This window comes from Poromitra crassiceps (genome assembly GCF_964638095.1).
Source record: "Poromitra crassiceps genome assembly, chromosome: 15".
Lineage (NCBI taxonomy): Eukaryota > Metazoa > Chordata > Actinopteri > Beryciformes > Melamphaidae > Poromitra > Poromitra crassiceps.
In genome coordinates this window covers 29294873-29307372 of record NC_139634.1, presented here as the reverse complement: position 1 = coordinate 29307372, position 12500 = coordinate 29294873, and the positions used below count along the sequence as shown (strand labels likewise).

General features: G+C 44.5%; 2 protein-coding genes across 2 annotated transcripts in view; one reads left to right on the top strand and one right to left on the bottom strand.

The window, feature by feature from the left end:
* Positions 1-862: 862 nt before the first annotated feature.
* On the bottom strand, positions 863-5246 carry trmt12 (tRNA methyltransferase 12 homolog). The gene is made up of 7 exons (XM_083651604.1): positions 5118-5246; positions 4775-4943; positions 4470-4668; positions 3723-3873; positions 3456-3565; positions 2984-3141; positions 863-1414 (listed from the first exon to the last, which is right to left on the bottom strand). Exons 1-7 carry the CDS (start codon positions 5168-5170, stop codon positions 1037-1039), a joined length of 1218 nt encoding a protein of 405 aa, XP_083507730.1. The 5' UTR covers positions 5171-5246; the 3' UTR covers positions 863-1036.
* Positions 5247-8022: 2776 nt separating this feature from the next.
* Positions 8023-12500, top strand: part of zdhhc9 (zDHHC palmitoyltransferase 9) — a 34289-nt gene continuing 29811 nt past the window's right edge. Inside the window, exon 1 of the mRNA XM_083652485.1 lies at positions 8023-8883. Within this exon, the coding sequence (XP_083508611.1) occupies positions 8720-8883 (164 nt within the window). The 5' untranslated portion in view covers positions 8023-8719. The remainder of the gene's footprint in view (positions 8884-12500) is intronic.

The window sequence follows — 12500 nt, the reverse complement described above, 5'->3', positions numbered from 1 at the left end:
CCAAAACAACCTTTCCAGCAATACCAAATACATACATATACATTGTAGGTCAATATGTCTGGATATTGCTGCAGTTAGTTTGGGCATTGGTAAAGCACAGAGGAAACTGACCACTTGCAGTCAGGAGCTGTATGGTTCTGTCAGGCAGATTTCAATGATTAGCACAGAGATGGGCTGTTTATGGCACATGGTTGAGAGCCACTGGTCTAGCAGGTAATTTCACTCATTAGTTCCTCCTCGCTGGTTGAGGTTATGCTGCTGAGAGTGAACTCAGACGGTGTATGGTTGGAATGAAACCATGCAAACTCTTGGCACTCCAAGGCATGTTATTCCTGCTCTGGAGTATAGCAACTGTTATACATTGAAATGTACTATTAAGCTTTTTAGGCAGTGCCCGTTCGCCTTTCACTGAAAAGTGTCTGAATTTTACAATTTATGGTGTTTTCTTTGGACTACGGGAGTGGCACTTGTTGGCGTTTGCTGGATAATTGCCTTATAAGGGAGAGGGATTCTGTGCTCAGCTGATGGCATGATGCTTATCCACTCTTGCTTTCAACCTATTTGGAGTTACTACTGAAGTTTGTGTGTTTGATGTTCACTGATAAATTAACTGCTAAGTCACCTAGGAAGCTTTTGTGATGACGTGGGTTTGATTTCCACAAAAATCAGAAGAAAAGTGCACTGCTGGATAATCTTTTGTCATCACATTTTATTGGTGGAAGTAGGCCATTTTTAGAGCAATTGAGTTTCACAGTCTTTTCCATTTTCACATTTTTCATCATCGTAAACACCCTACACATTGGCCATTAATTAGTTGTAGACATTAGCTGTTGTGACAGACACACAAAAGTGGGGTAACAAAATATGCCTGCCTGGTAAACAAATGTGCAAGGCTGCTACAATTTCAAACCGACCAGCCACGTTAGGTTTCAACCTAGCCTTGTTGTTATGTGGTTTGGCTTGCATGTATGGTGGATTTAAATAAGAACATGACAAAATAAAAAAATAAATCTGTGTCTATGTTAGTCTGTTCAGTTCAGGGCGGTCTGCACTCCAAGTCCAGCACAACGTGGTGAACATGAGGTGCGTATGATTTGACATGCTCTATGTGCTGGATGTTGGTTATCCACGGGGCACCAGTGATGTCCTCTAACAAAGAGGCGATGCGGCCGGCCGTGTCGTGGGCCCAGTCATGCCAACCCTCTCTGTCAATCTTTTCGCCAGAAGCCCTCTGGGCTGCTTCACTCGTAGCTGGAGCGAGCGCTGGGTTCCGTAGCGGTGAGGTGACATTCTGGTGAATGTGTAAAATGCCTCCGGTTGTTTTCTTCAGCAGGCGACAGGCGACGAGCCAGCCGTCCTGTGAGCTCGGTATGAGGCCTAGGTTCACTCTGTCAGCGAGATCACACAGTGGGAGCTAGGGGGGGGAAATCAACCAACCATTATATTGGCTCGAGTTTCTGTGTATAAAAGTATCGGTTGGTACAAATGGAAAGCAACAGTATTTGAGTTTGTAAATGGGGGAGGGTGGGCAGGTATTGAAAAAATATATAAATGCAACACTTTTGTTTTTGCTCCCATGTTTCATGAGATGAAATAAAAGATCTAAGACTTTTTCTATGCACACAAAAGTTTTATTTCTCTCACATTTTGCTCACTAATTTGCTTAAATCCATGTTAGTGAGTCCTGGGCTGAAATAATCCATCCACTGGACAGGTGTGGCATAACAAGGTGCTGTTTAAACAGCATGATGATTGCACATGCACATGCATGGGCTGGTCACTCTGAAATGTGCAGTTTTATCACACAACACAATGACACAGATGTTGCAAGTTTTGAGGTAGCATGCAATTAGCATGCCGACTGCAGGAATGATCACCAGTGCTGGTGAATTGAATGTTCATTTTTCTACCATGTGTTATGCTACCTTCAAATGGAACTTGTGAGCATGTGGACATGGTTACGAGTTACGACATGGCAAGTTGTGTACAGTTACAGTACACTTCCCGTGTCATAAGATTTCCACTTCCGAAGTGGTGAATACCAAAGGAGGGGGCGTTGATATGGACTCTTCTCATGAACATGGTAAACACAGCCCCATTTGAAGGCAGCAATATTGTAATCATCATGCGGTTTAATCAGCGTCTTGATATGCCACACCTGTCAGGTGGATCAAGGGCATCACTTTGTGTTGAAAAGTGATGGAGACAACCTAGGATATGATATGGCCTCCACCTATCATGTACACAACTTCCCATGTCATAACCATGTCGTAAAACACGAGCTCATGAGTTCCATTTGAAGGCAGCATAACACATTGGAGACGACTTATGGTTGTGAAATGAACATTCAATTCACAGGACACCTTAGGACAGTGATTCGGTGGTTGCATATGAACAAAAGACGCAGCAAGCGGCTATTGTTTTTTAAACTGTAGGCAAATCAACGAAAAAGGCAGTGCGGTGCGCCGTCTGATCGGGGCCTTATTGAGCCAGTGAGTGAACAGGCACTAGTTATAAACGCTCAGTCAACTGAAACCCTCCTGACTGAATAGATACAGTCGGTCTTTGTGGGAACGCCCACAAAATGTTACTATGGCTGGTGCGCGAGAATAGATGGTGGGGTAAAACCCCCCATATACCCCAATGGGCTGACTCACCAAAGGATGGTGCTGTGCCTCTACACTACAGGATCGGGGATTCAAAAGCAGGTACATACACGTCTGTTCAGATGTTACGTTCACTGCGGGGGTTGAATCCCTGATCCTGTCTGCCTGGGCTGGGCTAGCAGCTAAATGCTAACTCTGCTGCATTGGAAAAACGGGAGGATTTACTTACCCCACGCTGATCCATTGAACACGCGTCTATGACGAGACACTGACGGTATCTATAGTGAACTAATCCGTTAAAACGGAGGCAGAGCTCAAACTGTCATTGTGTATCGACAATGACACGAGTCATAAGTGAAAGGATGTTTGACTCTTACTTGTCGATTGTCTCCCTGGTGAACAGTGCAGCGATCTGACACTCCGTTTCCCTCCAGGTTTTTCTTTAGAGCTTCGACAGCATCTGAGTTCCACTCACAAGCATGAACATGGCTGGCTCCCGCATGCACCAAATATGGGAGAGTGAAGTATCCAATACCTGAGAACAGTTGTACATAACAAAAACAGCATCATATCAAATATCAATAAGGATCCCCCCCATATCAATATATATCACAGTATTGGTTACCATGTTAAGTGTGATGGCAAACAAAACTCATAATATTCCTTCATATGTTTCATAGTGTTCAGGTGCTTTTTATGATCAATTTAGAGAAGGGAATTGTGTATTACAGTATCACAATGTCATTACATCATCGTGATATAATCCCACAGAAAGGTGCCTATAATATTGAATTGTTGCCCACAGTAAAAACTGTTATAGCCTGAATGTATTGAAAATGGTTTTATTACCTGCGTACAAATCCACCACAGTCTCCCCTCTGCAGTCAAAAGCCGCAATCCGTAGTTTCTCTGTTATGTTTCCAGCTGAGAACATGGATTTGGTGACGTCAAACTCATACCTGAAAAAACATTGGAGGTTTTTGACACAGGCAACTTGACATATTGTGACTCCTTCACAAGTTTTAACAGTTTCCAATCCGTGTACTATTACTAGCTGCATATAACAGTTCGCAAATGCTAAATCAACAGTACTGATTGATTAGGACTGTGAGTTACTTGATGCCGTTGTCTGTATGTGTCACCCAGCTGTGCTCTCCCAGCAGCATCGTCACCACAGGAGATCTGAATCCATCGCTGGAGATTCGACTCATCTTTGCCAGGCGCTTTGCTCCCAGACCTTTTGCCACTGCACTCCAGAGCTCTTGATCTAGAAAAATAAATAAATAATAAAACATTATAAAAAAATTATAAAAAAGCCTTATCCTTGTTACTGTTTGTTTTTATGTTTTGTCTTTGCACCCATTATGCTTAGCTGCGCTGGTGGGAGGTCCCTCTTTGAATTTGCCTGCCAAAGTTTTTTTCTTCTCCTAATAAGGTTATCTTGGTGCTTTGTTTTGTTTCCCTGTATTTAATTTTGTTGCATCCTGTATTGCATCATTTTGTTACTTACTTGGCACATTCAGCCCTCTACTCTCCACCATAATAGATGATGTGTGGTGAGCATTCTGGCGCAAACTGTCTGGCTGCCATGCATCACCCAGGTGGGTGCTACACATCAGGGGTGGAAGAGTTGAGTTTCCCCCCCGCCCTCCCCTGATAAGCGCTTTGAGTATCTAGGAAGGTGCTGAGAACAAAAATGCAATAAATTATTATTATTGTTATTATTGATTAGACAGATCTAGGTAGGTTCATTCTCTGTAAATACCTTGGATGAATGCCTATATAAATAAATGTATCCCAGTCAATTACGTTGCACACGTCTTGAACAGACAAAAGCACAATAGCATAAATTTTAGTCAATACCAAGTTTCCTCCATACTGGCAGAGAGAAACTGTTGTCTCCAAGTAGGGCTAGGTCTCCATGCCACTGGCAGCTGTGGGGAATGTCCCCACTCAGGTCCTCTGTCCATCTTTCTCCATGTGACTCCAACACCCCCTGTAGGATTTTCACTAGTTTACTTCCAAATGACCTCCCCCTCTCCCTCTTTGACTGCCGAGGAGCCTGTTGTGAAAGCAGGACATATACAACAGTTGCATATTAAAACTGTCAATGTGCAATGAAATTATTGTCTGATGCTAATATTGAAGTGAAACAAATCGCCCATTACCTGACTCCAGACAATTTCACAAATACTATTTGAAGCCACTCTGTTCTGGAGGGATTGTAGATCAAGCTGTGACAGACAGGATGGTAGGATGGGCAAAAGTACAGTCCCATCACATTCTTTCTGTAAGCAGAACCTCAGGTCCAGAGCGCCTCGGGACTGCAAATGTTTCCTTTGAAGAAAAAACAAACATTTATAGGGTAGCGTAAAATTTCGTACAAAAAGCCACAGCAAACGTATTCAGCCGTTTTATCAATCAACCTTTTTGTTCCCACTGCCTACAAACTAGTGGTTCCCATGCTAACTGCTAGCTAACCCAGCAGCTAGTAACTGTCACGCTGATTACCTGAACTGTTGTGCTTGACACTGCGACACATGAAGACATGGGACACTGTCCATTTACATTCAAGAAACATACACGAATAATATCTGACATAAAATAACTTGTAGAAAATTAACGCTAGTTCACACGATGTGCAAGTGCTGCGACCCAACATAAACACCGGAGCATGTTTCTAGTCGGATTATTATGTAGGACGGACTATTTAAAACATAACTTTAGCGTTAATATTAAAACAGTTTACCCTCTCTAATCTTTCTGACTCCGGATAAGAACCCATGAAAAAGCTAGCATGTGGTTGTATTATAGACATTGATTAGAGATTGAAGACACAACATACTTATTTGTAAAATATAAATAAATTGCAAGCCAGCGAGCGAGCTACTTTGGACAAGTTGCCACCTTGTGCCAGTAGGTGGAGACAAACGTCCAAACGCTCATGAAAGTCAATGTACTGTAGTTGGCAGTCTGGGTCATCCATGGTCTGGGTAGTCCTGGGTCTATTATAAAACCTCATTGGTCCTGTTCAGTTGCACATTTCAACAATAAAGCAGAAAGGTTTTCAATTCTTTAAAATAAGTTGTGTCATATTTTAGTAGCGTTATGTCTTCGTTATACTTCCTGCTTTTAATGTTTTCATGCCAAATTGGTTTCATGTAGGCTAATTTCAACCACAAGTTTTTAAAGGTAAAACACAAAGTAAGGTATAGTACTTGAGTACAAATATGTAGTTACTGTTTATCACTGTATGAAGAACCATTTCCACTGATGCAGAACACAAACTTCTGCCTTGTCAAGGTGTCAGATTTTAATCGTCTCATGGAGAGAACATTGTAAGTTAATACAATTTATTTCTCAAATAGCACAGATACATTTGTCATGCTACCTCATAAGCTCTCAGTTTCCTGTCACTTCAGAGCACCTTGAGATGAACCTGCCCCACCCCTCTGCATTTAATCCACTCCTCATGTAATGAAAATTGCCATTAGAATGATAAGTCTGACTTTTAGCTGCCTGCAGTCATTATAGCCTATTTGATATGCAGTTTGGCTAAGGCAACATCTGACAGATCATGTAGGCTATTAGGCATACTAATGTCATCCTCTCTGGTGCAGATGTAAATAGCAGGAATCCTGGCTGAAGTGATGTACAGTAGCTGTGGCTCGACCGGTTCATTGCGTCCAGTCCTGCAGTTTCCGCCAGGAAGAAGGATGTCTGACTGGTCTCCTGAGTCATTTATGTCCACACCACAGCCTCCCCTGCTGCTCCTGATAAAGTGCCATTTCCCTGCATCTGTATAGCAAGTGTAAGGCCATTATAGCTGTGTGACTAAGTTGAACCAATATTTAACCATCATAATATTACTTTTTATTATAATACTGTTATAATTTCCCCACAAAAAGGTTAAAAAAAGTAAATGTCTGATCACTGATAGACTTTAACTGGAAGATTTAACAGTGAACTAGACCTGAGAGTGAGACTGTAATTCAGTTCATATGGAGTTGGATCAGGGCTAAACCATGTCTTGAGATAATTTTGTGTGAATTCAGTTTTAATCTACAGTAATGGGGGGAAAGGGTAAGAGGTGAGTAGCATGACTTCTGAAAGGAAATATATCTGTTGCCCTGCTCGGGGCCAGCTGCCAACAAAAGGGATTGGCTATTGAATAGGAGTAGAGTTATTAAAGCCTTAAAAGGGTAGGCTAACCTAAATTATTAGAAACATATTTCAAGCTAGAATCAAAATCCAGAGATTTCTGGGAGAGGGCTTTGCATTCATTTTAAGGATTGGCTCTATAAAGTTTGTGACAACAGAGATTTGAGAAAGTAACATTATCTGTCTTTGACTTGGTAGGGGTTGTTTGGCATCTTTTTCCATTAGCTGATCATTTGGTTTGCCATTTTATTCACCATAGGCTTCCATCTGTAAATTGATGTTAAACACCTTGAAAACCTGCAAATATTTCCAGATTGATGAAACTGTTCCCTAAAGCCTCACGCTTGTTTCCTCCACTGTACCTTATGCAAACTTGACCCCCATCTGATGTTCAAAAAGCAAAAGGCTGGCTAACTCAGTAAAAGCAATCTGCATTAAATATTAAAATCAATTTGAACTTTGAGTTCTTCTTGTGAAATAATTGACTTCTAAATATTTATGAAGATATGAGATTATGGGATTTCTTTCTAATACCTAGAATAAAAAGGATGGATGGTTGTCTTTAGGCTATAATGGCCAATGCCTGTGGGTGGGGGGGGGGGAGTGGAACTAATTCAAGTTTAAAGGGAAACTGAGCAGAAACGACATGAGAGATGCAAAGAGTTAAGTAGTCAGAATTAATTCTAATATTATAAGGGACACAAAGAATATTTTGCAATTCAATCTCCAAAAGCATATCTGTTGATGCAAATAATGGCTCACTTGATTGAAAACACTTAATTTACATTCATCATGGCCGCTCATGTTTTCAAATATTATAGTGAAAGGTAGCCTAATTAACATGAATCATGCTCAGTGTCCACCTCTGACAGGAGCATTTAGACTGCAAATGGAGCAACAACACTTCAGGGATAATAACCTCAAGACCAGAAAAAATGCATCAAGTGTCTAAATAATTATCTTAATTAATAAAACTCCCCTGGGTGATACTACAGGCTAGCGATTTTGCATATTAATATGCCTTGAATGGGACCTGGCTTGATCTCCTTTGTTCCTTTTCGTTTTACCTGTTCTGCCCCTTTAAGAATAGACATTTCAATCTAGGCGTGTTTCCTGCTGCCATTGACTAAACCAAGAGCTCGTATCCTGCGGGAAAAAAGCAGAGCAAATACACCTTATCATCCAGGCTGCGAATATTTTTAATTCCCCGCTCGCTTCGACGGAGTCCTGCTTTTATTTTTTTGGAAGAGGCTTAATGATAATTTCCAGTCGCATGGTGACAGTCGCATATGTGGACACTGAGTGCGCCTGTGTGATCATTTATGATTTATCGAGATGATATGAACGTCAACCGGTCAAGGTCCGCTCTCCCAATGCAAGAACCAAGACTGGATTTTATCGCTTCGTGTGGGAAAGCTCTGCCGCAAGCTTTTGGATGAATTTCAGCTACTAAATTGCAATATCCACTGGACAGCAGGGTGTTGTGATTTCCCCCCTTTCCCCTCAGCAGTGTGGGAGTCCAGCCACTGGATTGACATGCTGCAGTAAGAGGAGAAGCACTTGACTAGAAATATGGATTAAATGATTGTTGATGATGTGACTGCGACACTGAAATGAAAAGAAAAAATGTTTCAAAGTCGTCGCCCTGTCGAGAAATCACTATTGGTGTTGAATCAGTCGTTTCTTTGTTGCCAGTGGATTGTGTGACACTTTGATTCAACAGTATTTGACTAGCAAGGGGTGTATGCTATCAGCTCCATCATCAGCAGTTTATTGTCTCAATACATCGTTGCAGTAGGCTATAGCACATAACACCACCTATTAGGCTACTGTAACTCCTGCAAATTAGAGCAGTAAATATAAAAGATTGACACCACATTTCTATTTTGAAGCAATTTTCTCATTTACCAAAGAAGGACTATATTGACAAGACTATATTGACAAGTGGCACCATGTCGGCGGTGATGATAACACGAAAGGTGCGAAAATGGGAAAAGCTCCCGGGAAAAAACACTTTCTGCTGCGACGGCCGGGTGATGATGGCCCGGCAGAAAGGCGTCTTCTATCTCACCCTCTTCCTCATCGTCGGGACCTGCGCCCTCTTCTTTGCATTCGAGTAAGTAACGGCCTTTAAAACCTCACTTCTTACTTACTGCAGTGTCAATGAGCAGTGGTCAGGGGCCACATATGACAAATAATGCTGCTGTAGTGACTTGCATTTTGTCTGTGGCACTACTTAGTTATAGTCATCCATATCCTACTTTATGGTAGGCTGTTTATTTTAATCTGTTACTATTTCTGTAGTAGTTCACATTTTCTGACCTATTATGGTATAATTTGGGATATTTATGTGCCTTTATAGCCTAATTTCTTAAAATATCCCTATAATTCTTTCTCCTAATGGTTTTCTTGGATGATATAACACACTGTTATCTGACCTGTAACCTACTGTACTGCACGCGCCTCATCAGCAATAAACAGTAATTTCCTATTTTGATAAGCTCCCAAACGGCACTGTGCTCGCCTGTTTCCCTGCTCAAAATTGAACTCCTGCTAGGGCAAAGGTATACAATTGACCACATACTGTAGCGTTTAATATTTAATAACCGCTGCTGTCCAGTGAAAGAGCCTCTCGCTTATGTCTTCTGTTGCTTCAGCAGTTCTGTCTCAACCCACTAGCACAACCCAATGGACCCATTATCTCAACACACACACACACACACACACACACACACACACAACCATGTGGGCCCAATCCCAGCCTATCAGGATGTACCGTGGCAGGAAGAAGGGCACGTTTTAAATGATAGAACATGATTTTGAATCATTTTAATAAAGATCATCCTTACTGCTTCTGTTCAAGGCCCCACATTCTCTCTCTCTCTCTCTTCTCTCTCTCTCTCTCTCACTCACACACACACACACACACACAGACACACACAGACACAGACACAGACACACACACACACACACTTTTAAATTCAACCCACAAATCGAGCAGCACGAGTTAGCACAAGGTGTTGCCCTGTAACACTAACTCCTCTTGACTGTGGGTCAAGAGGAGCTGGGAGGAGAGAGAAGACTAGTAGCTGCTCTCTCCAGTGCCAAGCCCGATCGCATCTCTGTCCGCTCGGCGCTGTAATGGCAGCCTGCTGGCCTGTGGCTCCGGACAGAAGGAGCTGTTGTCCGGCACGGGGCAGAGAGAGAGACTGATACTGCCGGCGTGGGGCAGAGAGAGAGACTGATACTGCGGGAGGAGGCCCTGCGGTGACTAATGGCCGGAGGGTCGTTAGCAGGCTACATTCATATTACAGTTGAGTGTGATTATCTCTCATGGGGAGGAATGGATATTAACATGGAGACTGAGCCGGACAACGGGGGGGTGGGGGGTAATTCCAAACTCACCATTACAGGGCAATTTGAGACATATCTGATTGAAACCTCTGCCATGCTGCTGACAGAGTAATAGTCTTCTGCAGAAACGCTCTGAGATTTTTGATGCATCTGCAAACTGGCATCATGCAACTATAATAGCAGGAATAATGCAGTAAGCATTGGTATTAGATATGTCTATGGATGAATAGTGGAATATTTTTCCTTGGTTTAATTTAGAACATAGTCATCATAACCTCACTCTAATTCCACAGCTGGAGACACAGCTGGAGTGGTATAGTAATGCATGAAATTTGGTTTTATTCAAAGCACCTTACCGTGGCCTTCATTTATCAATATCTCTGTATGTGTAAAAGGTTGAAAACTGATAAAATATTCTATTTAATCTATCTATTGAATCTATTCAATCTATTTAATGCACACAATATGTATGCCATTGCCACCTTTTCCTAAGACCCACAATCAAATTTTATGAAGAAATGAGTTTGATAGTGTATTTAAAACAGTCTTTGTGTAAATGCATGTGTATTTTGCGTGATAAATTAGGCCCAATGCATAGGCTACTGTACTGTAGGCCTATGGGATGTAAACCCCGGCCTAGCCCATGCAGTGCATCCCTATTAAGCTGCAGGACAGGACCAAAACAGGGCCTGCAATGTTCAGCTTTATCATTGTGTTTTGTGTTATTAAGAAAACCATGTTACAGCCACAGGCCAAATAATGCACCACAGTTTGCTTGTGCCTCATTTGTGGCTGTAGTTTTCTTGGATTGGATGCTGTGTTCCTTTCATGTGGGCTTAGCTTCACTGTGGCGTCGATGTGAGAACAGAGGGCAGTGTCTTGGGGGTAAGGGCTGTCTTGGGGGTAAGGGCTGGCTCAGGGCAGTGTCTTGGAGGTAAGGGCTGGCTCAGGGCAGTGTCTTGGGGGGTAAGGGCTGGTTCAGGGCAGTGTCTTGAGGGTAAGGGCTGGCTCAGGGCAGTGTCTTGGGGGTAAGGGCTGGCTCAGGGCAGTGTCTTGGGGTAAGGGCTGGCTCAGGGCAGTGTCTTGGGGGTAAGGGCTGGCTCAGGGCAGTCTCTTGGGGTAAGGGCTGTTTTGGGGGTAAGGGCTGGCTCAGGGCAGTGTCTTGGAGGTAAGGGCTGGCTCAGGGCAGTGTCTTGGGGGTAAGGGCTGGCTCAGGGCAGTGTCTTGGGGGTAAGGGCTGGCTCAGGGCAGTGTCTTGGGGTAAGGGCTGGCTCAGGGCAGTGTCTTGGGGGTAAGGGCTGGCTCAGGGCAGTCTCTTGGGGTAAGGGCTGTTTTGGGGGTAAGGGCTGGCTCAGGGCAGTGTCTTGGAGGTAAGGGCTGGCTCAGGGCAGTGTCTTGGGGGTAAGGGCTGGCTCAGGGCAGTGTCTTGGGGGTAAGTGCTGGCTCAGGGGAGTGTCTTGGGGGTAAGGGCTGTCTTGGGGGTGAGGACTGGCTCAGGGCAGTGTCTTGCGGGTAAGGGCTGGCTCAGGGCAGTGTCTTGGAGGTAAGGGCTGGCTCAGGGCAGTGTCTTGAGGGTAAGGGCTGGCTCAGGGCAGTGTCTTGGAGGTAAGGGCTGGCTCAAGGCAGTGTATTGGGGGTAAGGGCTGGCTCAGGGCAGTGTCTTTGGGGGTAAGGGCTGGCTCAGGGCAGTGTCTTGGGGGTAAGGGCTGGCTCAGGGCAGTGTCTTGGAGGTAAGGGCTGGCTCAGGGCAGTGTATTGGGGGTAAGGGCTGGCTCAGGGCAGTGTCTTGGGGGTAAGGGCTGGCTCAGGGCAGTGTCTTGGGGTTAAGGGCTGGCTCAGGGCAGTGTCTTGGGGTAAGGGCTGGCTCAGGGCAGTGTCTTGGGGGTAAGGGCTGGCTCAGGTCAGTGTCTTGGAGGTAAGGGCTGGCTCAGGGCAGTGTCTTGGGGGTAAGGGCTGGCTCAGGGCAGTGTCTTGGTGGTAAGGGCTGGCTCAGGGCAGTGTCTTGGGGTTAAGGGCTGGCTCAGGGCAGTGTCTTGGTGGTAAGGGCTGGCTCAGGGCAGTGTCTTGGGGGTAAGGGCTGGCTCAGGGCAGTGTCTTGGTGGTAAGGGCTGGCTCAGGGCAGTGTCTTGGGGGTAAGGGTTGGCTCAGGGCAGTGTCTTGGAGGTAAGGGCTGGCTCAGGGCAGTGTCTTGGGGGTAAGGGCTGGCTCAGGGCAGTGTATTGGGGGTAAGGGCTGGCTCAGGGCAGTGTCTTGGAGGTAAGGGCTGGCTCAGGGCAGTGTCTTGGGGGTAAGGGCTGGCTCAGGGCAGTGTCTTGGAGGTAAGGGCTGGCTCAGGGCAGTGTCTTGGAGGTAAGGGCTGGCTCAGGGCAGTGTCTTGGA

What these genes read in the sequence shown, in the direction of transcription:
- trmt12 (XM_083651604.1), bottom strand. Translation starts at nt 5,170, where the DNA reads ATGGACAGTGTCCCATGTCTTCATGTGTCGCAGTGTCAAGCACAACAG. An exon ending in GTGAAATTGTCTGGAGTCAG is followed by an intron (nt 4,669 to 4,774) that starts GTAATGGGCGAT and finishes CTTTCACAACAG; the next exon opens with GCTCCTCGGCAGTCAAAGAG. An exon ending in CATACAGACAACGGCATCAA is followed by an intron (nt 3,566 to 3,722) that starts GTAACTCACAGT and finishes ATGTTTTTTCAG; the next exon opens with GTATGAGTTTGACGTCACCA.